Raw genomic sequence first — 27940 nt, 5'->3', positions numbered from 1 at the left:
ATATTTCCGTTCTAACTTGTATCATGTGGTGTGACCCACCTAACCACTAGAACTTCCTGTGGCCCCACTAAGAGTGGCATCCTTGTAACCCCATGCTCTACAAGGCCATTACTTGCCGCTGGGCTTAGAATATCTTTGTTTTTTTGTTTCTCTCTACACAATTCACACACATGACACATGCACTTACACGACATTGGTTTTTCACCGTAATGGTTACTTCTTTTTCTTTTTATTTATTTATTATTTATTTATTTTTCTTTTAATTTTATTTTATTTATTATTTATTTATTTTTCTTTTAATTTTATTTTAAAATCACACGCACTTTAATACCTATGGATGATCAAACCTTTGTGTAGTCTACCACCAACTGCAATAGATACTTGAGAACCCATGACCTTGGGTTGAGACATTACACCAATAGCAGCAATAGATACTTGAACCCATGACCTTGGGTTGAAACTGCACACACACCCCCACGTCATAGTTGCTGAACCCTTATATAGTATACCACCAACGGCAATAATAGATATTTGAACCATTGCCCTAGTTTTGAAACTCACGTGAGTCTACTGTCTGGGCATGAGTAAGGACTTCAGCAGGAGATTGGGTCTCTATGAGGCCCATCATTATATATACGTGTCTTATCTGCACCATCCATCCAGCTCAATGGATCTATCTCTTGGTATGAGCCTCAAAAAAAGGTAGATCCAAGGCTTAGGTGCACGACGTAGTGAATTTCAGACTGCCATTAAAAACTTCTTGCAAGAATTTTGAAATGCTGATATATCTTCCATTTAGTCTTTAGATCTGATTCTTTTTTTCTTTTTTTTTTTTGGTTTTTTTTTGGCTTATGTATCAAAATGGATAAACGACGTGGATAAAACAACCACGCATCGGTGAACCAGAGAGCATTTGCCTGGACCGAGTCCGTGCGGGCAGGAGTACGAAGCAATCCGTGTCCGGCAAGATCGTCTCACTGTCGTGGCGAATCCATAGTCAGCAGTGAAGTACAGTCGGCACACCTCCACGTCGAAGTCCACTCTGCCCGTATATCCACGGTCAGCCAATCCCGGGCAGGCCTCTATAAGTACTACCAGTCGTCTCCCAGCTTTCCGCATCTTTCTCTCTCTCATCCTTTCACACAAGAAATTCTCGAACTCTCTCTTCTTTTTGCTGATTTCTCTTCTCGAATCTTCGAACCGATCCATGGCGGAGAAGCATTTCAAGTACGTGATCGTCGGGGGCGGCGTTTCTGGTGTGAGTTTTGGAACCTCCTCGCCTTCTTCATCTGATTAAATCAGATATGATGAGATTATATTTGATTGGATTCTTGTTTGTTTTGATTCTTGATATCTTGTAATCGGTATAATTTCTGATTTTTTAAAATCCAATTTTCTTCATAGATTTCGATTCCTTGAAGAATTTAGCTTTTGACCTGTGCGATTGATCGGATTTGACTTCTCAGTATGCGTAGATCTGGTTTTTGTTGTAGTAGCGATTAGAACTGATTTTAGTCCCATCCGTCGCAGATTTGAGTTCGAACTGGTTTTGATGAGAACTGATGAATCTTGAGTCAGATTCATGTGAGTTTTTGTCGTTGATTAGTTTGTTTTGCGGAGATTTTAATTTGGGTATGTAGGTTATATGGCAAGCTCGTCCAGTCCACCGTCCCTTTATCAGTCATATATGTTGATCCAGAGCATCCAATCATTGGCCACACTAGCTTGTGCCGGCTTCACAATGTAAATAAGGAACGTGGTGTCGTCGAACCGCTGATCAGTGGATCCCGTTCGGTAGATGCCATGTCTCAGAAATCATGCTGTTCTGTTCATCGGGTGGGAGCATGTGCACAAGATTAATGGATGGTTAGTTGAAATTTGATTAAATTATCCAAATTTGTGTACATGTGTGGCTCACTTGACGATTGGAATGAAATGATTGTGAGACATGGGTTTTAGACACTGGTGATTGTCTGCTCAGTAGCTCTGGTCTTGCACTCGTTCCATTTTCCAATATGAGAGGAGAATCAACCCAACGGAGTGTTGTTGCCTTTAGCGTTCCTAGTGGCATTAGATTGTTTAGTGGATATCACTTTGATTACAGTTGCCAATATTCTGCACTGGCCCATCTGACTTCTGGCCTGATTTTTGCTCCAGCCAAATAAAGGCATTTTTTGAGTGAGGCCCACCCACTCTTTGTAGCTGTCAAAGATGAGTCTGTGCCTGAATACATGACGTGCCTGGGCCAATAAATAAACGAGTCCAGGTTGCTGTAAGCCTGGCTTGGGCCAATAAATAAACGAGTCCAGGTTGCTGTAAGCCTGGCCTGGCACAGACCCAGTCCATTGCCTCCCTTACATTTGGTTCAGTTCTATCTTTGAACGGAAACATGATCTTTGGATTTCTAATTTGGGAGGTTATGCTGCATATTTTTGGAACTTTTGTATTATTTTGTATTATTGTCACTTATTCCTAACTTTTAATAATCCCTTGACTGGTCAAGATTTTGCTTCAGCTATCGAATTATCTCCAAAAAGTGCATAGCGGAAGGACCAATTACATTTTTGGATATTGTTAATCTTTAGGTTGTGTTAGCATACACCTTCACTTGTTTCTAGGAAGCTTGACTCCTTTAATATATGTTCCTAGGGTTATGCTGCTAGGGAGTTTGCTAGACATGGCCTTAAGCCAGGCGAGCTGGCGATTATATCCAAAGAGGCGGTATGCTCTCATTTCTTTTCTTAACCTTCTCTAGTTGTTTTGGAAATACTTAATTATTTGAGGATTTGTGGCCTTGGATTTTATTTTGTTAATGATTTAATTTCTGCAAGTTACACGTTGCTTGACAGTTCATCCATGGTTATGTTCGATGAGTGGTTTTAGAGCATATGATTGGGAATTGTTCTTACTTATTAGAGCTTAGGATATTGGCTCGATTATTTCATCAATTTCTAATTCTATGTTTATTATTATATTGGTCAATAGAATTGATGCAATCGTCCCACATCCCACACGTGATCTCTAGTTTAAGACTAGAGGACTATTGAGCTTGCTCATAGTCTTGCATTCACAGTCTCTAGCATTCAGCTAGAGGATTGTCTGGTCCTTTCCCACAATCTCTTTCTTCTTTTCTTTGATCTATTTGCTACCCCTTTTAGGGTTTACATTAAAGAATGTTTGGACGTCCAGGTACAAATATTCTCAAAGTTATTTTGGAAATACTTAACTATTGGAGGGTTTGTGGCCTTGGAATTTTTTTTTTTTTTTTTTATAAATGATTTAACTTCTGCAAGTTACATGTTGCTTGACAGTTCATCCATGGTTATGTTAGATGAGTGGTTTTAGAGCATGTAATTGGGAATTGTTCTCACTTCTTAGAGCTTGGGATATTGGCTCGATTATTTCATCAATTTCTATGTCTGTGTTTATCATTATATAGGTCAATAGAATTGATCCAATCGTCCCACATCCCGAATGTGATCTCTAGTTTAAGACTAGAGGACTATTGAGCTTGCTCATAGTCTTGCATTCGCAGTCTCTAGCATTCAGCTAGAGGATTGTTGGGTGCTTTCCCACAATCTCTTTCTTCTTTTCTTTGATCTATTTGCTACCCCTTTTGGGGTTTGCATTAAGAATGTTTGGACGTCCAAGTACAAATATTCTGGAAGAGTCTACTTGAGTGGTGCAACCAGGTTATCAAGCGAATGAGATCTTAATACCCGAATCACAAAGAAATGAACGTAAATATGCTCACAAGGAATATTAGAGAGGAAGAAATAACTTTATTGATATTCAAATATCTTCTATTACTAAAGAAAACTCATAACTCAAAGAAATGTGGAATGCCCCCCCTCTAAAGAGAATCCCTATGATTCTTTAATTGAAAATTTTCCAACTATTAGATTGATTTGAAACCAATCTTAATTTATTTCAAATAAATCAATAATTTATTTAAGATAATAAAATCCCACAAACAAAGATTTGGCATAAAATAGTAAAAACAAATCCACTAAATACCCCTAAAATCTTTAGGGCCTGTTTGGTAGCGTGGATTCCGAACCCCTTTGGATTTGGAACCCCCTGGATTTGAAATCCTCCTGTCGTGTTTGGTACCCTGAATTCAGAATCCCATGTAATCCAAAAGTAGCTATGCATAGTATATTTACAAGGGTTTGAATTTAATTACTAAATCAACTTTAATATCTCTAATTAGTGTAAGTATGTAATGTTTGACACAATGGTTGTAATAAGCTCGTTGAAATATATATTTTGGCCGAAAATGATGAAATTCCAAGTCTTAGATGGGCCACAAGCATAAGATCACATCTGAGTGACTAACCAATGATTTTTAACCATTGATTTACATGGACAATGTATGGACGGCGCAAATCATCATATTAAAGTAATTGTAGTGATGTAATTGATAATCTGATTGTTTTGGGATATCATCAATGGGCCATGTGCCCAATAGATTAATAGCCTAGTGACACACATGTTACACATGCAACTCTTGGTAGGATTTTAGATGTAATCCAAGCTTGCACCTTGGATTTCAAACCCCCTGGATTTGAAACGCCTGATTACTTTATGGTGCCAAACATACCAAGGGATTTGGAATCCCCTCAAACCCTCCCAAATCCATGGTACCAAACGACCCCTTAATCATATATTCCACATCAAACCCCTATCATTCATAAATGACAAATGTGATCTCTGAAATTTAGGGCCCAAAAATAAACACCCAAAATCATGGTGCAATGTAGTTATCGAGTTAATGAGATTTTGATACCTAAATCACAAAAAACAATAATAATTATAATTATAATAATAAATAAAAAGTATACCTAGGGGTGTACACGCGTCGAACCGAGTTGAGCTTGGCATAGCTCGACCACTAGCTGACCCCAGCTTGAACTCAGCTTGGCTTGGTCCTCGAGCCTAACTGGCCAGCTTGGCTCGGTTCGGTCAACAGCTCGGGCCAATTCGAGCCAAGTTCGAGCCAAGATCGAGCCTTTGCAGCAAACACATGGAGTGCACCTTCAATTTCTCATAGAATGTAAAACAACATCATCGGTTTACTTATATTTCATCAAACCCTCAGCAGGAAACATAAAAATCAATATACAGGGGTATTTGTTTCATTTCCATACCTTCCTCGCCACCAGCCAACACTTCGTTTAGTCATTTCATCAAACACTTGCTGAGCAACATCAATATCAAAATAACTGAGTCACTGAACTGGTTCGATTCAGAGTTGGGGTTCGATTCGAGTTGAGTCGAGCTCAGCTCAAAATTTTTTGGAGCTAAAAAAATCAGCTCGACTCGGCTCGAACTCAGTTTCGAACCGAGTTGAATCAAGCTTTTTCAAGTCGAGTCAAGTGAGCTAACCAAGCTAACTCGATTCGTGTACACCCCTAAGTATACCCATATGAACAATGGAGCAAAGAGGGAGAGAACTTTATTGATATTAACTTTCTTCTTCTCTTACAAAAACTTTAAGAAAACTCACATTTAAAAAATTTAGAATGGCTAACTCTGACACTACCTCCCCTTTTATATACCCTAAATAAATCTTTAATGAAAATTTCTTTAATTAAGAGATTGATTTCAAACCAATCTAATCTACCTAAGATGGTAAAAGCCTAATAATAGTAAAAGCAAAGATAGAAAGTAATCTTAATTGCATCTCTAAATCAGCCTCACATCTTCAATCACATTTTAAAATCAGCCCCCAATAACTCCCAAAAACAGTAAATTGCAATAATTGATTTAGGTTCCCATTATAAATAAACAGTCCAAAATTAGTACATGTTGGGCCTTACAGTGGGCTAATGAGCCTGCGTCTTGTTGGGCCCTACAATGGACCTAAATGAGCCTAAGTGGGCCGTGAGCCTGCATCAAATCAACACATGCTGGGCCTACTGTGGTCGTGGGCTTACATCATTCCTTCTGGGTTGGAAAGAACTCAATTTCGGTAAGTCGGACGTTTCATACAACTAGTGGAGGTTCAGATTTAATCTTTTCAATTAGTTGTTTATGATCCATGTGCATTCAGAATAGGGCTAGTTCTTCCATTTTACTAAGTATTGCTTGTATTGGCCCCCGTGGAATGTTACTTGTTTTCATATGCAATATTTATTTAACTTCTTCATTCTTTAACTTCGGGAGTTGTTTATCCATATCAATAATGACTTCATCTGACATGTCAGACACCTTGTCATGATATTCGAACAAATTCGCTACATTGAAAGTCGGCGAGATATCTAAATCATTTGGCAACTTGTTTTCTAGACATTGTCACTCAACGTCCTCTTATCTCGGTAGACTTGAGCTTGTTGTAACCTTTCCTTAGAAACCTTTCTTTCCAGAGATAAACCATAACCAATTAGCTTTCTTTATATATCTTCCCCCCTTGATGTTTGTTCGTAACTTCCCAGCATATGGTGTTGCTCTCTTCAACTTTTTTCTTCATCTGAGCTTGCAAGTCTTAGATGTGCTTAGCAAAAGCATTAACATCTTTGTTCACTTGATCTTTTATTGGTAATAGTACTAAATCAAGTACATACATGACGTGGATTTTTCCCATGTACGATCTCAAATAATGATTTTCTGATGGTATGATTTACTAAGCAATTGTAGGCAAACTCGGCTTGGGGAAGAGCCAAGTTCCACCATAAGATACATATATCCCTTACAATACTCCTCAAGATGTTATCGAGGTTCCTGTTGACCACATTGGTTTAACCGTCTGTTTGAGAATGATGTGTACTAGAGGATTGAAGTTTAGTCCCCAACTATTTGCATAAAATGCTAGAAATGCCCCCACAAACTTCTAATCACAGTACAAAGTTCTTGCTTCGGTACCTCACGAAGTCGCACAATGTCCGTGAAGTTGCACAATCTTCCATCATCCTTTTGCATGAAATGAAGTGGGCCATCTTTGAAAAACGGTCAATTACAACGAAAATCAAATCCCCTTGAATCCTAAGAGGACCCGAAATGAAGTCCATAGAAATGCTCACCTATGGTGCTACAAGAATGGGAAATGGCATATAAAGGCTAGTGTTTTGCAGATGACCTTTGGAGACTTGGCATCGGCGACATAATGCTACAAACCATTCAATGTTATAACGCATATGCGGGTAGTAGTATTTTTCCTCCATGGCTAATGTTTTATCTTTTCAAAGTTCCCACCTAGTCTTCTGTGTAGCTCAGAGTGGATCTTCTCTCACAACGGTCCTTTAAGAATGCATAAGCTAAAACCCTTGAATAAATATCTATTATGTAAAATAAATTCACACATTGGATCTCGGCCATCTACACATCTTTCAGGCACCTTGCCAAAATGGGGTCCTCATATTGTTCTTTTATGCTTCGAATTTCACAACATTCACGACAAGTGCTCATAATAGAACCACCCTACTACTCAAAGTGTCCACTACTTTGTTCTGATTTCTAGCTTTATGACGTAAAAGCTAAGTATATTCTTGTGGAAAAGGCCATCAATTTCACATGACGAACACTCGGCTTTTTCTGAGGGTTGACATATCTCAACGTCTCATGTTCCGAGTATAGAATAAATTCCCGATGAACCAGCTTAGTAAGGTATTCAATAGCAGTAATGGTGGCCATAACAGCCGTTGTAATTATTTCTATGATACGAGCTATAACTGTTGTTATGCACCTCGCATAAAATTCGAGATCGTACACGGAGTAGTTCTTCTATGCATTATTAAGCTTCTTGCTAAAGAAAGCATCGACTTTCCTTATTCATTCAGCTTTATGCCAATGCAAACATTCAAAGCATCACTTTTCACTTGAAAGACTTATTGAAGTCTAGAAGTGCAAGAATTGGAGTCCTTGTCATCTTTGTTTTTTATTAATGGTACCAAAGTTTCGATCCGCTACTTTAGTCAATTTGAATTTGCCTCCACGCGTGGAATTGGTGACAAGTGTGATAATTGTACCAAAGTTCAAGATAAATCTCTAATAAATGTTGTAAAGTCGTTGAAAGAACGGACTTCCGAAAGGGTTTGTGGGGTGGACCACTTCGTAATGCTTTGACTTTCTCCTAGTCAACCTTAATCCCTTTTGCAAACACATTATACCACCAAAAACACAATTCTATCGGCCAGGAAAGAGCATTTTCTTAAGTTAACATATACTGACTCCGTCTGTAGGACTCCATTTGTAATACATCAAATATTTGCCTTAAATTGTTAAGGTGAATAGATAAATCAATACTAAAAACAAGAATATCATCGAAATAACAACTAAGAATTTTCCCATGAAGCAACGGAGTACCTCTTTTATCATCTTCATGAAAGTACTCGCCGCATTGACAAGTTGAATGGCATTACAAGCCACTTGTACAACCCATCTCGGGTCTTAAACGCGTTCTTCACTCGTCCCCAAGGTGGATATGAATCTATGATATTTGCTCTAAAGGTTGGTTTTTGTTTCGTGGAACATGTCCAATATATTGTTTAATCGTGGAATAGGAAACCGATACTTGATAATAGTTCGGTTGGTCACATAATTGTCCATGCACATGTTCCAAGATCCATCTTTCTTAGGGGTTAGTTAGGGGTTAATAATGCATGAATAACACATGGTGACATGCTTTCTTGAATTAAACCCTTCTGTAGCAACTTAGTAATCTATCAGTGGAGCTCAACATGTTCAACTAAACTCATTAGATAGTGCACAAGATTTAGTAGGCTCGAACCTGACACTAAATCTATACCGTGCCGAATGTTCCTCATTGGAGGAAGTCCAGCTGGGAGTTCTTCAGACACCAAGTCTTCATATTCATGAAGGAGCTCATGTATTGGAGGCAGAACATCTTGAATGTTTTGTATCTTCTTTAGCAACCAAGACATAATTGATGCTAGTCTCCTTGCTTTCTTCTTCAAACCTTCTTACACTGAGATTTTTAACCATTGTCTTTATCAAATTTGGGTGTTAGAAGATGTCTGATTGGGTGCAATGTGATTTTAACACCGTCCTTCATGAATGAATAGGTGTTAGCCTGAGTCAAATGCACCATATCTCAGTCTTACAACCATAGACTCCCTAACGAAAGGTGGCATGCATCCATGAGACCACGTTACACCAGGTCTCATCCTTGTACTTAGATCCAATAGAGAATGAAACTAAGCACGCGGTTGCTTATGTTTTTAATTTATCTACAAGTTCTTGCGAGACAATATTCTTACTGCCTCCCCCATATACCAGAATCATGCATATCTTCCCACCAAAAGTGCAAGTGGCGTGAAAGATATTTTGTTGCTACCACCACCCCTCATTAATCACCCGATGCATTGATAGCATAATCTTCTAGGTAACCAACTATTTTCCCCGATCACCATTACATCTTCTATATCTTCCCCAATATGCACCCCATCCTTGTATGCCTGTTCTTGATGTCTATATAATCTTCAATTTTCATTTGTATGCGATCGGGAATGTCTTCAACATGTTCTCCTTCTTCGGCCAATTTCACTTTAATTGTGGATTGATCTTTAAGACACTGAAAAGAACGATGTCCTGATTGTCTACACTTAAAGCATATGGAATAAGTGTTGTTTTATCCTGTCGTAGGTAGACTGGCCCCTCATCCATAACCATCTCCCATTGGGTTAGGGTTTGGCTTCATTATTGGACGTTGGCCCGTCACCCTTTGACTTATTGGAGGTCATATGGTCTCCCTACTTGAGAGTTATGTTGTCCCAAATCGTCTCCCAGGTCCCCAGTTAATATTCTCATCGACTTTTAATGCAAGTGTGCATGCATCAAACAACTTAACTTTTTTTTTTTTTTAAAAGCCAATTCATTTATGATGTCCAGGTTAAAATCATTAAGATATCTTGAAATCCTTTGGTCTTCATTCTCATGAAATCCTAGCTAAGATGTCAGTCTATAGAACTCGATGTGTTCACTTACCAATCTATTCCATTGATGTAGATTGTGACATCTTTGATAGAGGTCACGGAGATAAAGTTATGGGTAACTTTTTTAACATCTTTTTTCGACTTTTTCTAAAAATTTACATTGTCCTTACCCAGACGGATTTGTTCGGCTTGGGGATTGTCTCAACTTGCTAACACGTGAACATAAAACTTCATAGCTACTAACTTAACCTTCTAATTGTCCACGATTTCCTTGTACCCGAACACCTTTTCCACCTTGCTTAGCCAATCAATGGAGAGAGAGAGAGAGAGAGATCCGTCCATGCACTCCCTTTGACAATCTTGATGACCAAATGTACTAGTGAATTTTAGGGGTGATCTGCTCGTCTCCTTGTGGTCAGATAGTGGAATGCTAGATCTAATCCCAATCTTGGCATCACTTTTGTGCCCCACTTCTGACATAGGACAACTAACCACTTGCTTTAAAAGCTTGAATTGACAGAGCATGGCGAATCAATCACTTTATGTCATAGCCTAGGTCTACATATAGGCCCTCGACCGAATCCTCCTCGTGGGCACCACTTTGCATGGGTCTCGCCTCACACAAGCTGCCCATCCTGAGTATGCCCCCGCTTCACACAGGCCACCCCACTCGAGCCCAGTGTGAAAATGCCCCTGCATTAATCATCCCTGGTGAGAAGTCTCGAACACGAGACCTCCGCTTTGATACCACTTTTGACGCTGGACAACTAATCACTCGCTCTAAAAGCTCGAACTGATAGAGCGTGACGAATCAAACCCTTTATCTCATAGCTTAGGTCTACATAAGCCCTTAGCCAAACCCCCCCTTGTGTGCCTCACTTCACATAGGTCTCGCCTCACACAAGCCACCCACCTCACACAAGCCACCCACCCCGAATGTGCCCCTGCTTCACACATGCCACCCCACTCGAGCCACCTACCCCAAATGTGCCCCCGCTTCACACATGCCACCCCACTCGAGCTTGGTGTGAAAATGCCCTTGCATTAACTTCACTTTGATCATTTTGTAACCACATGCCTATCAAGAATAATCCACTCATGAGATGCCCAACCAACTGTGGTATCTGGCTCTTACTTAGATTTGACATGATAAAGGAACATGTTGAAATGTTACCCTGCCTTTTGCTAGTCAAAAAAATAACTTTGTTAAAGCAAACTAAAGGGAAAACAAGCTCTGTAATAGGTTAGCATATGAACCAATTATGAGTGACCCATCTTATTACTCCCTCTTCTGCTATCGGGTGTGCTGTTATTATCCATCAAAACAATAGCAACTGTGAAATTCGAAGACAGCTTACTTCCGAGCCTTTTCTTCATACACGATGTATAAATTGTGTCAGTGTACATGCGAAAGGCCTTTTGAATAACAAGTCAATTGACTTTCTTTTTTTTTTTTTTCGTAAATTGAAAGAAGTTTGAGATAAAAGTAACGGTCAATGATCAAATAGAGTTATGTTGATGTTACTTTGTTCGCAGATCAAAAAAACAGGATTTCAGTGCTAGAATTCTATATATCTTTTATAAAGATTGTGTTAAGAGAAACGGAAATCAGATGCAGAGGCAAATTGTAGGTTTCTAGTCATATCAGTGAAAAAAAGCTTGTGGGTTAACGGTTAACACATATATTCACACCTCTCACCTAGGAGAAGAATATTGTGATAATGCATCGTATGGTGATAATGAGATTCCTTTGCAAATGGCTTTAAATCAAGGAAATTTTGTTTCGAGCTTCATATGAGGTTTTCCTTTTAATCTCAATAGCATTTGATGTCTTGGTACTGTTGTCGCATGACTGACATCTAATCTTGGGTGTCAATAGAATCCAACACTTCCACTTCTAAATGCAGAGAAGTTGTAATCACAGATTTTTTTATTTTTTATTTTTCATTTTGTTGGACTAACACTGGAATCTTATTAGAATACTTCAACTGCTATTTTGATGTAGGCCCACGGCCCATCTTAAGGCCCAACATGTACTAATTTTGGGCTGTTTGTTGCAAGATTTGTGGCCTAAATGTCAGAGATCACATTTACCATTTTTGGAAAAGGGAGGCTGATGTGAAAGATATGATTAAAGATTTTAGGGGTATTTAGTAGATTTGTTTTTGCTATGTAAGGCCAAATCTTATGTAGGATTGATATTATCTTATATCAATAAGGATTGATTTGAAATCAATCTACTAGTTGAGGGAAAGATTAAAGATTCATGGTGATTGTCTTTAGGGTGTACAAAAGGGGAGGTGGTGTAGGAGGTAGGACATTCCATATTTTCTAAGCATGTGAGTTTTCTTAAGTATCGGTAAGAGAAGATGTTTGAATATTAATAAAGTTATTTCTCCCTCTCTACTCAAACATTCTCGTTTGTGTACTCGTCCATTTCTTTGGGATTCGGGTATCAAGATCTCATTGATTTGATAGCCAGGGTTTCACCATATGCTTAGACATTATATTTTGAAGATTGCATTTCTTTATGCTTCCTGTTTGATTGTTTGGCTATGTTTTTGTCATTACTGTAGGAGTTACAACTGCAGCTGAGGGATACACTTTCTAGTCATAGTAGTGAATAAAAAACTTATGGGTTAACACATGCATTCAGAGACCTATCATGTATGTGAAGAATATTGTGCTAATGCATTGTATGGTGATAATGAGATTCTCTTGCAAATGACTTTAGATCAAAGAAATTTTCTTTTTCTGCTTCATACGAAGTTTTCCTTTACATCTCAATAGCATTTGATATCTTGGGAGCTGTTATTACATCTAATTAAGGGCGCCAATACAATCAACATTTCCACTTCTAAATGGGGAAAAGTTGTGGTCAACGATTTTTTTTCTTTTTGGATTTCTATTGGAACCTTACTAGAATAATTCCATTGCTATTCTTAGACAAGACATTTTGAAGATTTGCATTTTTTATTGCTTTTGTTACTATTTACTGTAGGAGTTGCAGTTGTGGCTGAGGGATACTATTTTTCTTCTATTTTTTCATCATATCTCAGACCCAAACTGACATACACCTTATCTTTCAGGTGGCTCCTTATGAGCGTCCTGCACTTAGCAAGGCATACCTTTTCCCCGAGGGTAAGGGATTCGTGTTTGCTTCTGTTTATTTTATTTTATTTTATTATTTTTTTTGTCATAGCCTATGTTGTGCACTAGTGTGCTCTTACGTTTCACATAGATATCCTATTTAAATAAAGCTTGTAGTCAAATTCAGACAGCAGGGCACTACTGTTTTCCATAGACTGTGGGCTTCTTTTTTTCGCTTCCTTTCTATAAGTGTAATTTCTATTTAGCTACTGATGCAATAATAAAAATGAAATGCCACCTCCGGTCCTCCCTAAGGATAGAAAATGCCGCTTACAATGAAAGCTACTGATGCAATAATAAAAACGAAGTGCCACCTCCAGTCCTCCCTAAGGATAGAAAATGCCACTTACAATGATTGCATCATTGCACACAATAGCATTAGCTTCCCTGTAGCTTGTTAATTCAAAATTTATCCAAAATCACTTCCCTAATCCTCTATGGTCAAATATTATTGTTCATCATCAACAAAGCTTTGGAGTAAGCATCAAAGCCCGATAATATTTTTTTCCCATGCTTCGGAGGGAAGCAAATGAAATCGGTAACACGTTTGCGAAGGAAAGATGTCCAAAATTTCACTTCATATTTTCTTCTTCTTCTTCTTCTTCTTCTTTTCCATTTAGGGCCTGTTTGGATCGTTGACCGCCACCATAATGTGATGGAAAACTCACATCGTAACAATTTACCATCAATTGGATAGAGCCTAGCTGTCAAATCTTGGTTATCCTTTCGACTCCATGAGAGAGGCGGATTGCGGAGGTGTGTTGACATGGCAAAGTTCTGTGGGGCCCAACATGATGCATGTGTTATTTCCACACCATCCATCCATCTTGCAAGATCCTTTTAGGGAATGAGCCCAAAATTGAGCTAGATCCAAAGCTCAAGTGGACCACACCACGTAAAGCAGTAGGAATTGAACACTTGCTATTGAAAACTTTTTGGGGGCCATAGAAGTTTTGGATCAGGCTGATATTTGTGTTTTCCCTTCATCCAGGTCTGTGTGACCTTATGAACAGGTTGGATGGCAAATAAACACCCTGGTGGGCCCTAGGAAATGTCCCCACTACTTTTTGTGGTGTGATCCACTTGAGCTTTGGATTTGCCTCATTTTTGGGCTCAAGCCCTAAAATGATATTGCAAAATGGATGGATGGTGTGGATATAACACATGGATGAATTTGCATCCACGTGTATCCAACCGCGGTAGTGGTGTAACATACGGCGAACACCCCATTTTACTTCCAACCAGTGTTCGAATTATCTACAATATTATCGAAATATCTCTGATATTATCTTTCTCCAGCTCAACGATACCGATAACACTAGTAGCGATACCGATAACGCTGGTAGTATCAAAAATTTCAGGTATTAGCAATGTATCGCCAATGTATTAATATCGCTAATGTAATCATCAATATTTCCAACTATGTAAATTCTAGGTTTTGCTTGTATTACCAATGCATCAATATTGCCAATATTTTCGAGTATGTAAATTCTAGGTAATGCTCTAGGTAATGCTTGTATCATAAGTGTATTGACGATATTTCAATAATATCGCCAATGCATTGATATCATTAAAATTTTATTTATTAGAAAAAAAATTAATTCAAATATTTTTTCATGGGCACATGGTTGTATGTGGTGTTCAATCTCTCATTGATAATATTGATAATATCTCGATATTATCGATATTGCAACATGCACAATATTGAGAACACAAATTTTCATTTCCTTTCGAATTGTTGATGATTCCTTGGTGAAATATCATGTGTTGATATTTTGCAATATCGATAGATGTTTGGATGGAAGGTTGGATGGTTGGATTGATTTCTTACAACAACACATGCTTTTAAGGCCTTATTAAATGGAAAACTTGTTATGTATGCATTTAAATTTTTTTTTTTTTTTTTTAATTTCTAAATATGCAAATATGTACATTTTAACATCTCCTGAAGTTTTGATTTAAATTCCACAAATTTTCCTATGTTTCCCCACATTTCCGGTTATCAGCGATATTATTGGCGATATCGATATTATTTCCATATCCTTGGCCAGCGAAACTTGTAGCAATACCGATACTTAGAACACTGCTTCCAACTACGGTGGTAACAATAACCATTACTCATTCACAACACATTATGGCTGTAATGGCTAATCCAAAGAGGCCCTAAAAGTTTTCATCTTAACCGTTAAGGCCATGTTTGGACGCTAGGTATTCCATGCCAAGCAATGGAAAAGGAAACGGTTTCTCCTTTAATGCGACAATTTGTCTTGTTTGGATACCAAAGAAAAGGATGGATTTCATGAAGCAATCAATACACTTTTCCATGATTTGGATTCTTGGCACAAGAAACTAGGTGCTTTTTGTGAGAGGAATATGAGATTTCCACATGCTATCCAAACAATAACTCTAAAATTGGAATCCATGTTTCAATAGTGCTCATGGAAATCATCATCGGATAATTATTTTATTTTCCTTTCTTTTCCCTTGGATTTCATGTATCCAAACATCCCCTAAAAAGATAACTTCTAGAATCCATGTTAATGACTCAGCAATCTTGCATTGGATATTCAGTCCCTCGTATTTCAAGACAGAAGCAACCTAAGCCTTATAACATTGCTTGGGTGCATGATACTCCATCTAGTTACCAATCGATGCTTAATAAATTTCTCTTTAGGCCATTATGAAGAGACCATATGGTTTGGCATCATTCCTTTGAAAGTCATAAGTCTATATTAGGTCAACCATGGTTGTAGGACAGGATGACGATTGTGGTCACAAGAATATGTATACCTTTGTGTACAAAAAGGGTAAGCACATTACTCTTAAGGTGGGGAAGCTTGATGAGCCCCAAGAAGAAGTTGCAGTTATTATAGTGCTTGGGATTTCACAATTCGCTGTGCATATCCAAGATAAAGAGGTCATGTATGCATCAGTGTTGCAAGAATATGATCCCAAGACAAATTAATGAGAACTTTACAATAGATGAAATGGTCTCCTCGTAGTCAATGCCCTCAAATAGGTATCAATTTCATTATCATCAACTGTTAAGCAAGATAGTACTCTCCATTGATCTTGAAAAATCTCCCAAGAATTATAATAGCTCTCTAACTTTTTTTTAAAAAAAAATGCACGCACACGCACGCACACACACCCCACACACACTCACACCGTAGTGGAATTTCACCACCTATGGGTACTCGAACCCTTGACCCGGTGTTGAAACTCCTGAGAGTCAACCACCGGAGCAAGAGTAAGGACCCAATAGCTCTCTAACTATGACTTGGTTCAGGACATCTGTAAGCAACCCTTTGTGTGGGAGAGTAAAATGGAGAGAGAAGAGGAGAGTGGGTCATACATTAATTCATTGGCTTAGATTTGATGTTCTAAACCATTGATTGTTCCTGGTGGGCCATCTTAATTGTGGCTTAGAGGAGTGGAATAGTTTCGTTGTCGCTCCTGTAGATATGTTGGATCCTACAAGCATCTGTGATTGGAGTCACTAACTTCTTGCATTATCCATGTCTGGATCACTTTAAATAGCTCATGTGATAACTCTTGGATATGCTTAAATAGAAGTTCTCACAACTTATCATAATCCTAATACTCATCTTGATCTTATGCAATGACCTAAAAGAGGATTAAGAAGAATGAAACTAAAAAGATAATAATAATAAAAATCTAATTTTAAAAACTACTAATCTCTAATTTGAATTAAACTACCAAGTTATTGGATAAGGGCTATCAACATATTACTTGGACCTCTTTAATCTGAAGATGCTGTCACAGGTGATCATTCAAGGCCATCCAATTGGATCCATAGGCTCCATGCTCCATGATCCAACCAGACCATAGTCCACAGATATGGTAATCAGAGCATGGATACAATCCAGGTCTCCATCATCCGATCTGTATTGTCAATATGGTTGAAGTTTGCAATTCGGATAGTTGAATGGTTCAAACCTTCGATATGGATGGATGGATTAATCATTAATCAATGACCAGCTCATCCACCCAGATGGTTGAACCTTTGATCAGACCCTCAGATGGCGCTGGTGTAGAACTGATATATATACTCTAAAAGTTGTATCTTCAACACCTGTTAAGACCCATCTATTTCCATTCCAATGGATGGATGATTGGATGCATCATGTTTGTTCAAGGATCAATGTGTTCTTTTTTCTTGCAACACTTAAAAGTATCTAATATGGTTTCTTTTTGTTCCTTTCTCTCCATCTCTGTTATTATTTATTTGTTCAATGCAATGTTCTTTAATACCTATCCTAGAAAATTTTCACCCTTTGCTGCTGTTACCGTTGCTGAAGAGCCTCGAGTGCTTGGTGCATGCCCTTTTGAATTAGTAAAGACTTATTCAGTTATTCCATTACCATCATTTAAATAATGTAAAATTCCTTCTACCATACAACTTGGTCTTCTTTATTAAAAAATAGAAGGAAAAAAAAGAAAAAACTTCAGCAAGTTACTCTATGTATGCTTAATGTTTCTACTGGTTTTCAGGAGCTGCAAGACTCCCAGGGTTTCATGTTTGTGTTGGGAGTGGAGGCGAGAGACTTCTTCCCGAATGGTATACCGAAAAAGGTAATGCTCCTCTCACTTATATTAAAAAATTTACTTGCACACATTAATAGGTGAGTTGAGAAAATGAGGGAGGGTGCTAGACTGTCTATATATTGTTGGATTTTACTTTTTTCAAAAATCTTCAAAATCACTAACATTAATTTCTTACAAGCACATTCTCAACTGGCTAATGTTGAAACTCGTGGCTGCAGGCATTGAGCTGATTCTTAGCACTGAGATAGTGAAAGCAGATCTTGCTTCCAAGGTTCTCATAAGTGCAGCTGGAGCAACCTTCAAATATGATATTTTGGTCATTGCAACTGGTTCCACAGTAAGTGTCAAAAAACAATAATCCTTTAAAGATCCATATTTTTTTTCCATGTTTCTTTTATTTGTGACATGCAATCACATATCATTACAATATACTGTCAATATTTCATTCTCAAAAAAAAAAAAAAGATTATTTAGAAGAGTTACCTTCATTTCATACAGACCTGCAGAAATTTTAGAAAGTCTATTGTGATTTTGCAGGTTATTAGGTTGTCTGATTTTGGTGTTCAAGGAGCTGATGCCAAAAATATTTTCTATTTGAGAGAAATTGAAGATGCTGATAAGCTCATAGAAGTGATTAAGGCGAAAAAGAATGGAAAGGCTGTTATTGTCGGAGGAGGATACATTGGTCTTGAGCTGGGTGCAGTTATGAAAATCAACAACTTTGATGTTTCTATGGTGTATCCTGAACCGTGGTGCAGTAAGTGTCCATTTTCTTGCAAAGTTACAACCCTATTTAAGCACATATGGCGTTTATTTTCAATAAGACCCTTCCCATTTGACTGCATATCACTAGGTTGTTTTATACTGTGTATCTTAAAATATCTCGCCTATTAGATCATAAGTCTATGATGCTTTTCTTTATCAATGGTTCCTTTCTTCCCAAGTTTTCCAATCCCTGTTGGATCATTTATATCACATGCATCCCATGCTCAATGATAACATGAAAGAATGGGAATGGTTCTTCGTTAGATGCTTAATTTTCTCAAAATTTCATTCCTTTTAAGATTTAGCTTGCTTGAGTAGTGGTGGTGGAGGTTCGCAGGGAGTTGGGGCTGTGGAGGAATTTCATTAGCTGTAAATATGGGAAATCTACTGGGGGTGGTTTCCAGGGATCCCTCAAGGAACTGCTCATGTGTGGAGAGAGACATTAACCTCTTCAGCTGGGTCTTCAATGAAGATGATTGTGAATCTTGCACAAAGGCGATTAAGGCTTTCAAGAACGGGATTCTTGTTATTATGGCCTGTGTGGTTTCAGTTTGATGCTTGGTTAGGATCTCCTCTATTGGAATCGTTTCCCATACTGTATGCTTTTTTGGTATGTAAAGAAGCTAAGGTGGTGGATTGCTATATATCGGAGAGAGGTGCTGTGGTTTGGAATATGCTGCTGATGAGAACTCTTAGAGATGAAGAAAGGAAGCCTTTTAGTAGGCCTATGGGGCAGCCATACGATGTTAGAATCAATTCTTAAGTTGAAGATAAGAAGGTTTTGGCTGTGGTCGAAAGACGGGAAAATTCACTTCAAAGTCTTATCTTCAGTTGATATCCAAGAAGGCGATAATCCATCTCCACTTGCGAAGGTGTCAAAGTCATCCATCTGTCATAGAGTGCATGCATTCGTGTGGATAGCTACGGCTAACAAGATCCTCATGATTTATGGTTTACAAAGAGGAATATCACATCACAAACATGTGCAGGAAGGAAGAAGGTTCAGTTTATCAGTTAGGAGTTGTCTAGGATTAATCACTCATTTAAAGAAGGGGATGATTTTCTTCATTTGCCTCCCCATCATCTCTGTTGTTCTGCATTTGTTTCGTGTTTTTTGTTTTATTGGTAATAATTTGAGTTACCATTAAAAACAAAACCAAAAAATAATAATAATAAGAAAGAAACGCTTTTAACATGGCCTTCCCTATTGCAGTGCCTCGGCTTTTCACTTCAGGAATAGCTGCTTTCTATGAGGGCTATTATGCGAATAAAGGAATCAGCATTATAAAGGGCACAGTAGCTGTTGGATTTGATTCAGATGCAAATGGGGAGGTAATATTTGAAGCATTTTATGGACTTCTTCATTTGCATATCATTCTTTGGATTTGGTATTTAGAAAATGTTTGGATGCGCCGTAACTGCATTGCAATTACTTATCTAATATATCAGGATAGGCCATATCATTCAGTATTCATATAATCAAATTAAGGTCTGGGCATTACATTAGTTTAGAGCTGGATGTAAAAGAAACGTTACTGTAACTTGAGGACCTGTTAGGATATCTCCGTCCTTTCTTGAGATTGAGACATCCCCGAAATCAAGTATTTGAGTTTTGGAACCTTGTATTGAATAAGGTATTCTCTCGGTTGCTGGATTGGGTGAGTCTCCCTCTTCTCTCTCTTTCATTTCTGCTTTTGCATTGTATAGCTTTAGTTTGTTTCTTTCTTTGGTGGTTGAGTCTCCTTAGCAGTCTCAAGTTTGTATAGTTTTTTTTTTTTTTTGGGCTGCATTTTGCTCCCATTAATAAATTTTAATCTTCAAAAAAAAAAATCCGAATCAAGTATTCTTCTTCTTTTTTGTAAATCATGGAAGGATAGATCATGGTAGTAAGGACCATGAATTACAAACAGCTTCACACCAAATTACCTAAACGCCCTTTCCATTGCTTAAAGACCCTTCTCATGTCCTCTCAAGTGCTTCACACTAAATTGCCTAAATGCCCTTTCCATTGCTTAAAGACCCTTCTCATGTCCATTCATAGTACATATAATACAAGTTAATTGTTTTGAATGACTAATAGTGGGTACCGTTTATCTTATTCATAAAAAAAAAACAAAAAAACAAAAAAAGAGGAAGAAGAAGAAAAGGCTTGCCTTTATCAAGTTGCAGCCTTTAGCTGCTATTTGATCCACAAGTTGATATTTTCCAGGTGAAGGCAGTAAAACTGAAGGATGGGAGAGTGTTGGAGGCTGACATCGTCGTTGTTGGTGTCGGGGGACGACCACTAACAACACTGTTTAAGGGTCAAGTTCAAGAGGAGAAAGGTGGAATTAAGGTTAGTTCATTTCATACTCCTTGCCTTGTATTATTGTATCAATCATCATAGCCTTGTCTTTGGTGCTTGCTTTCCATGTTATTGCATCAGTGTTTCTGGTAAATTATTGTTCCATATATCTTATTAAATACTAAATATCGCTTCTAGGTATAGAAGTGAGATATAACTCCTTGAATTCTGACCTGAGCAGAAAGCCTGAGGATCAAGTCCCGTCTTATCTTCAGTGTGCCAAGAACTGACCAAATTGAAATTTCATTCTCTTTTCTTTTCTAAAATTTACCATCCATTTGGAACATTGCTTTCTGGCTTCTTGTATCATTATTTTCTTTTTTTCTTAATGCGCTTCAGTTTCAAAAATTATTTACATAAAAAAATTTCGAACATATTATAGATATATTACTTGTGCAAAAGAGAACTGATCACCTCCCAGCTGCATGCAGCCCTGACACTCTACCAAATTGTCACTAGCGCAGGACATCCAAGTGATGTAAATGGCGTGCCCCACTGATGATCACCTGTCTCAGAAATAAATGCCAATCCACTCATTTGCTGTACAAGACCTAAACACCAAGTCGGACTGTTGGCATCCATTGATTTCAATGTCAAGCTGTCCCTTGTGATGAGTGTGGGGTTGGTCTGTTTTTTACACTGGGATACTCATGGTGGGGCCTACTGCTTACATGAATCAAATGTTCTCTGCAACTGACACGTATGTGAAGGACGGGCTGCGTGCTAAGTTAGCATAAAGCCAGCTGTAGCTGATGACTTTTGCCAGAAGGGCAGCCAAAGCGAATTGTTTCTTTCATGGTCTTACATGCAAATCAGAGGAGACCGCAGTAACTGTATTGTTTTCGGGGGTTATAGCATCTATAAATAACTGTCAATATCTTATGGTCCACAAGGTCATTCTTCATTCTCCAGCCAATCACTCTATAATGTAGAATTGATGCGTTCCACGTCATTTCTGCGATGACGTAATCAACAATATGTGTGTGTGTGTGTGTGTGTGTGGGCCCCACCATGATGCGTGTCGAACATCTACCCCATCAGTCAGATACACCATTCCATGGTGGGCCTAGGGCTTAAAAATCAAGTCAATCCGTGACTTGTGTGGGCCACACCACATACAGAAGTTGAGAGGGGCTACCCTCCATTAAAACATTCATAATCATTTGTTGGGCCCACCGAGATGTGGTTCACAAATCCAGCCCATCCATTATGTGTGTCCCACTTGGATGAGAGGTCAGACCAAGTTTCAGATGCATCCAAATTTCAGGTGGGCCCCACCAAGTGCTTTTATATGTTTTAGGCATGTCTTCACATGATTTTAGATGGTATGGCCCACCTGAGTTCTGTATACAGCTGATTTTTGGGATATCCCATAATTTAAAGGGGGACCATCAAATGCACGGTGTTGATGTTCGACACACGTCACGGTGGGGCCCACACAGCTCGACCTCATGGGAAGTTCCCATGAGCTTGACTGCATAGAACCTTTTTCCATATATATATATATATATATTCCTTACTGGAGCTGTACCAATTCCATTCATGTTGTGTCCTTTTCTTTGTTGCAGACTGATGGATTCTTCAAGACAAGTGTCCCTGATGTGTATGCAGTGGGAGATGTGGCTACGTTTCCTTTGAAGTTGTACAACGAGTTGAGGAGAGTGGAGCATGTTGATCATGCTAGGAAATCAGCTGAGCAGGCTGTGAAGGTATGCTTCCATTATCATAGCCAAATCATCCTTGTCAGGTGCCTCATTGTGAATAAAACAGAATATCACATTTATCGGATATTTAACTATCCAATGGTACTGTCAAATGGACAGTTAATTGAAGAAAAGAAGTGAAATGTCCCCCATCCAGATTTGACAGCTAAACTCAAGGCAGGGTGTTAGAGTAGTGTGGTTTTCAAATACACTCCATCCGCATTGTGCTCATTATTTAGACAGTCTAGATCAACAGGCTTGTATGTGCCATGTGTACAATGGATAAGTCACCATCATTTAAGCTATGGGTGGCAAATAACAAAATAATCTTAGTCCCTTCCCTCCAATACCAAGGAAGCTACCGTCTTCAAGTGCCAAAACAAATGCCCCATGCATGCCAACGTGGCCATTTGTGTATCCCACTGCTGAATATTTGTGGGCCCCATGGTGAATGTTCATCACCTAAATCCATTTTGTACTGCTTAAAATTACTTTGCCGAATTTTTCTTAACTGGACAATTGTTTCTGACATTCTGGCCCATCAGCTGAATGGAAGAAATACATTTTCACAAGAGAACATCTAAACAGTCAGAACCACCTGATGGATGGCTTGGATATTGTACCTGTTAGCATGCTAGCACATTTGATGAGCCACACACATCAATGAAGTAGAAATGGTCGGATCTGAAAAATGACAATCAATGGTCTTCACTACTCAATGTGCACGTTGGCATAGCGTTCTGTGCTTCAACATGTTTTTCCATGCTCCCAAGTTATAAGTCTCTAATCTTACGCATCTGTGCAGGCAATCAAAGCAAGCGAGGAAGGCAAAGTGATCGACGAATACGACTACCTCCCATACTTCTATTCCCGCTCCTTTGACCTCTCGTGGCAGTTCTATGGCGACAACGTTGGGGACACAGTGCTGTTCGGCAACAACAATCCATCGTCGCCAAAGCCCAAGTTCGGATCATACTGGATCAAAGATGGGAAGGTGGTGGGTGCCTTCTTCGAGGGTGGGACGCCTGAGGAGAACAAGGCCATTGCCAAAGTCGCCAGGGTCCAACCACCTGTCGAAGATATCGACCAGCTTGCTAAGGAGGGCATCAGCTTTGCAGCCAAGATCTGAATTTGAAGCTTTTGAAAAGGTCATGGTAATCACATTCCGTTCCATTTGAAAAAATTACGATTTGAGTTTTTTCTTGATATAAATGGATTTGTTTTCGTCAGAGTTTTTATTGGATAGGAGAATGTGATGTGTGTTTGTTTTTACTGGGTTTTAGCAATGAGTCAGCATATGTGGTTCATGATCTCTTTCATAGTAGACAGAATAAATGATAATGTATGATTACTGTTTTATCAACCAGTGATAAGAAATTGGCCCACTTTGATCCATCCTCCACCCTGGTAAAGATCGGACCATTTTCCTCTTAACAAAACGTGTCTTTTTTTTCTTTGTTTTTTGGGTTAGCTTGTTTCACCCATGTCAGTACACACACTCCATGTTAGCCACCCCCGCTAGGGATCCATACCAAGACCTCAAGCGTTGAAACGAGGTATCTCCACTCAGTATATCTCCGCTCAGTCTGCCAGTTGAGCTATGGATCGATACCAAAACGTATCTTTCTTGCATTCATAAACCAGTGATGAATTGAGCTCTCTTCTCTGGACTCATTTTGGTTTATGGACATTGTACATGTGAAGATCCAGGCTGCTCACCAGTTGAGCCAATGGAGTAAATGTTCAGTCCTGTATAAGGATGATTTGAGTAAAGGGAAATATGTATATTGTAGAGATGTTATTCTTTTCCAAACATATATATATATATATATATATATATATATATATATATATATATATATATATATATGGTACATTTGGATGTGCAAATAACCACCAGCTTGGATGTCAAAAAACTTGTTTGGTAATTATGGCTAAAGTCTGAAAATTAAGTAATGAATTTGAAACAACCTGTTTGTTAACAAACATCTGAAATGTCTGAAATATGTTAATTTGACACATTTGCCCCTATCTCCTGTATGGAAATGTTTTACATTATAAAGAAATTATTTTTTATAAAATGAAAATAAAAATAAAATATCATTATATATATATATATAAACAGATTCTTTTCGCATATTGGACATAATAGTTTGTTCAAAGTCTTCAAATACTCCCTCTTCAGGCATATCATTCTCTGATTCAATATTCATCTCCAAAAGAATATTTTTATCATTGTATTGTCAGAAATGAATATGGTGCCATCTAGGGCTGAAAGTTGGGCTGGTTCAACTCGACCGACCCGTGACCGACCCGACATTGGGTTGGGCTTGGGCAGGATGTATCGGGTTTGGTCTTGGGCTTGGGCCATACAAACACCAACCCGATAAAACTCGGGTTGGGCTCGGGTTGAGGTCTTGGGTTGCTCGACCCAACCCGAACTTGATCAATATATAAATTCCTTATAAATTAATTATAATTGAGTGCGGATCGTCTGTGTTGAAGGCACATGAAATTCCAATATCGTCGGGTTTCATTGGTCCACATCATTTTCGATTACTCAAGCTAACAAGATATGCTGGATTTCTCCTTCTCAAATAAATTGCTCGATACACAATAAGACTTTTAAAGGAGTATTTATCCTATATTTTAGCTTGTCTGTTTAGAAAAAATGAACTTATTTATGATGAATAGCTACATATATAATTAATAAAATTATAGGTATAAAAAATAAGACGTGTATTGAAAATATAATAGACTAATGTAATAATGAAAATATTAGCATATATCTACCCAACCGGCTGAGCCCGCTTGGGTTGGGCTTGGGTTGAGAATTCCCAACCCGATTTTGGGTTGGGTTGGGTTGGGTTGGGTTGGGTTAGGGTTGAGGTATAGGAACCTTGGGTTGGGCTAGGGTTGAGCACCAACTCGACCCAACCCGCCTGACTTTCAGCCCTAATGCCATCTGCTTCAAAATTGCAAAACGTCATTCCTATTGGTATGAACTCAAAACACATATTATCCTTATTCAAAACTTACGTTGCCCCATGAATATTTCAGATCATGACGTTCAATCCTCACATTTTGGGCCCACTTGAGTATTGGATCCACCTCAGCTTCGATCCCATGTCCTAAAATAAACTCACAAAACTGATGGGCTAGGTGGATTTCTCACAAACATGAAGGTGGGCCCCACCTACGTTTCCAGCGCTTGGAATTCTGCGGAAGGCTTTGGCTGTAAATCACGTACGCGGATTCCCTGAGGAAAGCCTTTCGCACGGAGTTCCGGCTCAAGGATTTTGGGTGGGGCTCACTGTGATGTTTGTGAGAAATCCAACACGTCCATCTGTTTTTCGAGCTCATTTTAGGACATTCAACCAAAAATGAGGAGTATCCAAAACTCAGGTGGGCCATACCAGATAAAACAGTGGGGAAAGGAATGCCTACCGTTGAAACCTTCCAAAACTCCACCTTGATGTTTACATTCCATCCAAACCATTTATAAGGTCATTTTGACTGAGATGAAGTGAAAACACCGTTAACTTGAACCGATACAAAACTTTTGTGGCCATATAAATGTTTCAACAGTGGTCAGAAAATCCCCACTATTTCCTATTGTGTGGCCCATTTAAGTTTTGGATACATCTTATTTTTGGTCGCATGTTTTAAAATGAGCTCGAAAAACGGATGGACGGACTGGCTTTCTCACTATCATCACAGTGGGCCCCACAGAATCTTTCGCTGGAAGTTCCTGCTGAAGGCTTTCGCAGGAGGACGCAGGATATACACTGACAGGTTGAGTAGCGAGACTCACCAGTGAAGTAATGTCACCACGTTCCCATGATGTATGTGTTGTATCCACACCATTCATCCATTTGGAGATATCATTTTATGGCATGAGACAAAGAATGAGTCAGATCCAAATCTAGAGTGGACCCATCATAAAAAACAGTGGGAAGAGTGACGCCGACGGTTGAAACCTTCTTAAGGTCCACTATGATGTTTATATGAGATCCAACGTATCCGTAAGTTAACACAGACATGAAAGACAGGAAAACAGAAATTTCAGATTGATCGAAAACTTTTGTGGAGCCGTAGAAAATTTTAATGGTGAGTGTCACTCTCTCCACTGTTTTCTGTGGTGGGGTCCACTCAAGCTGTTGATCGTACTTATTCTTTGGCTCATACCATAAATTTATATTTCCAACTGGATGGATGGTGTGGATACAACACATACATCATGGTGGTTCCCACAAAAATTGGTGACGTCACTTTAGTAGGAGTCTTGCTAATCAACCTGTAAGTGGCTAATCCACGTCCTTCGCAGTAAATCCGTATTAACTAAAAAAATAAGACAGATCCAACTCTGAATTGGACCACACCACAGGAAGCAGCGGTGATAAGGATGCCCATCGTTGAAACCTTCTTAGGGTCCGTCATATACACCTGGGTGAATTGAAAAAACAAATATCTTCTTGATTCAAAACTTCTATGGTCCTCAAGAATTTTTCAACAGTAGGAATCTCATCCCAACCTTATGGTCCATTTAAGCCTTTGATCTTCTCTATTTTTGTTTTAATAATTTGAAATGATATGAAAAAATAGATGGAGGTGTGGATAAAATTCAAACATCAAGGTGGACCCTCAGTTGCCCTCAGAGCCTCCCTTCCTGTCCCGAGCTCCAAACAGGCGGGGGAAGTACCTGATCCGCGCCCCAGGAAATCCGTATTAACTATTGGGGTCGACTTTCTTATACAACCACCCATTGGTGATCTTTGTTGCCTGGATCCAATTGTGTACTAGTGTGAGGCAAATCATATAGAGATTCCATCGTCTGATTGGCCCACCATGTGTGAACATGCTCCTACAACCTATGAGATGGAATTACACTGAAGAAGAAGAAGAAGAAGAAGAAGAAGATGAGGAGGAGGATTGAATGCTCATGATCAGTGATCATGGTGTTCGATTATACATTCTGGGCTTTTCAAAGTGAGGTACACCAAAATAACCATATATGTCGTTACCCAAAAGAGGTTTGCATTTGTTATACTTCCCTTCCCAACATATTGTCATATGCCTTGGAATCTGACTCATCTTGCTACTATCCAAACGGTATGATCAAGGGGTTGAAATGTTCAATCCCAGATTTTTTTTAAACTAGGAAAGAGTCAGAGGTCGAATGCATTGCAGCAAGCCTCTAATGAAAAAAATAAAAATGAAAATAAAAATGGAATGTTCCCATGAAGCGAAGCAAAGCCATTCCATTGCCCGCTCTTAACATAGCACTTTCAACTAGAATAGGGATTTTGATGCATCAATGGTCTAGACAACCGATCCTTTGGGTCCCACTTGTACAAACTTAAATCTCAAGAAATACTTTGGAAACACTTTTGTCCCAACGTACCCCTTCATGTGCATGAATCCACCCCGTCCATCAGGTGGGCCACACCACAGAACAGTTGAGATCTTATCATTAAAAAATTCCACATGTGAGTCCTCACCCCAGTGGCAATATT

The 27940-nt window shown here is 38.7% G+C and overlaps 1 protein-coding gene across 1 annotated transcript; it reads left to right on the top strand.

Moving 5' to 3' along the window:
• Positions 1–1099: 1099 nt before the first annotated feature.
• LOC131235712 (monodehydroascorbate reductase) lies at positions 1100–23819 on the top strand. The gene is made up of 10 exons (XM_058233028.1): positions 1100–1258; positions 2650–2721; positions 12983–13034; positions 17559–17639; positions 17831–17949; positions 18150–18369; positions 19591–19709; positions 20587–20712; positions 22290–22430; positions 23230–23819. Exons 1-10 carry the CDS (start codon positions 1208–1210, stop codon positions 23551–23553), a joined length of 1305 nt encoding a protein of 434 aa, XP_058089011.1. The 5' UTR covers positions 1100–1207; the 3' UTR covers positions 23554–23819.
• Positions 23820–27940: the final 4121 nt, after the last annotated feature.

Source organism: Magnolia sinica, chromosome 19 (assembly GCF_029962835.1).
Source record: "Magnolia sinica isolate HGM2019 chromosome 19, MsV1, whole genome shotgun sequence".
Classification (NCBI taxonomy): domain Eukaryota; kingdom Viridiplantae; phylum Streptophyta; class Magnoliopsida; order Magnoliales; family Magnoliaceae; genus Magnolia; species Magnolia sinica.
This window is presented reverse-complemented; position numbering and strand designations above follow the sequence as displayed.

Coding starts and splice junctions, on each gene's coding strand:
- LOC131235712 (XM_058233028.1), top strand. CDS start 1,208: ATGGCGGAGAAGCATTTCAAGTACGTGATCGTCGGGGGCGGCGTTTCT. Junction 1,259..2,649: donor TCGGGGGCGGCGTTTCTGGT/GTGAGTTTTGGA, acceptor ATATGTTCCTAG/GGTTATGCTGCTAGGGAGTT. Junction 2,722..12,982: donor CGATTATATCCAAAGAGGCG/GTATGCTCTCAT, acceptor CTTATCTTTCAG/GTGGCTCCTTATGAGCGTCC.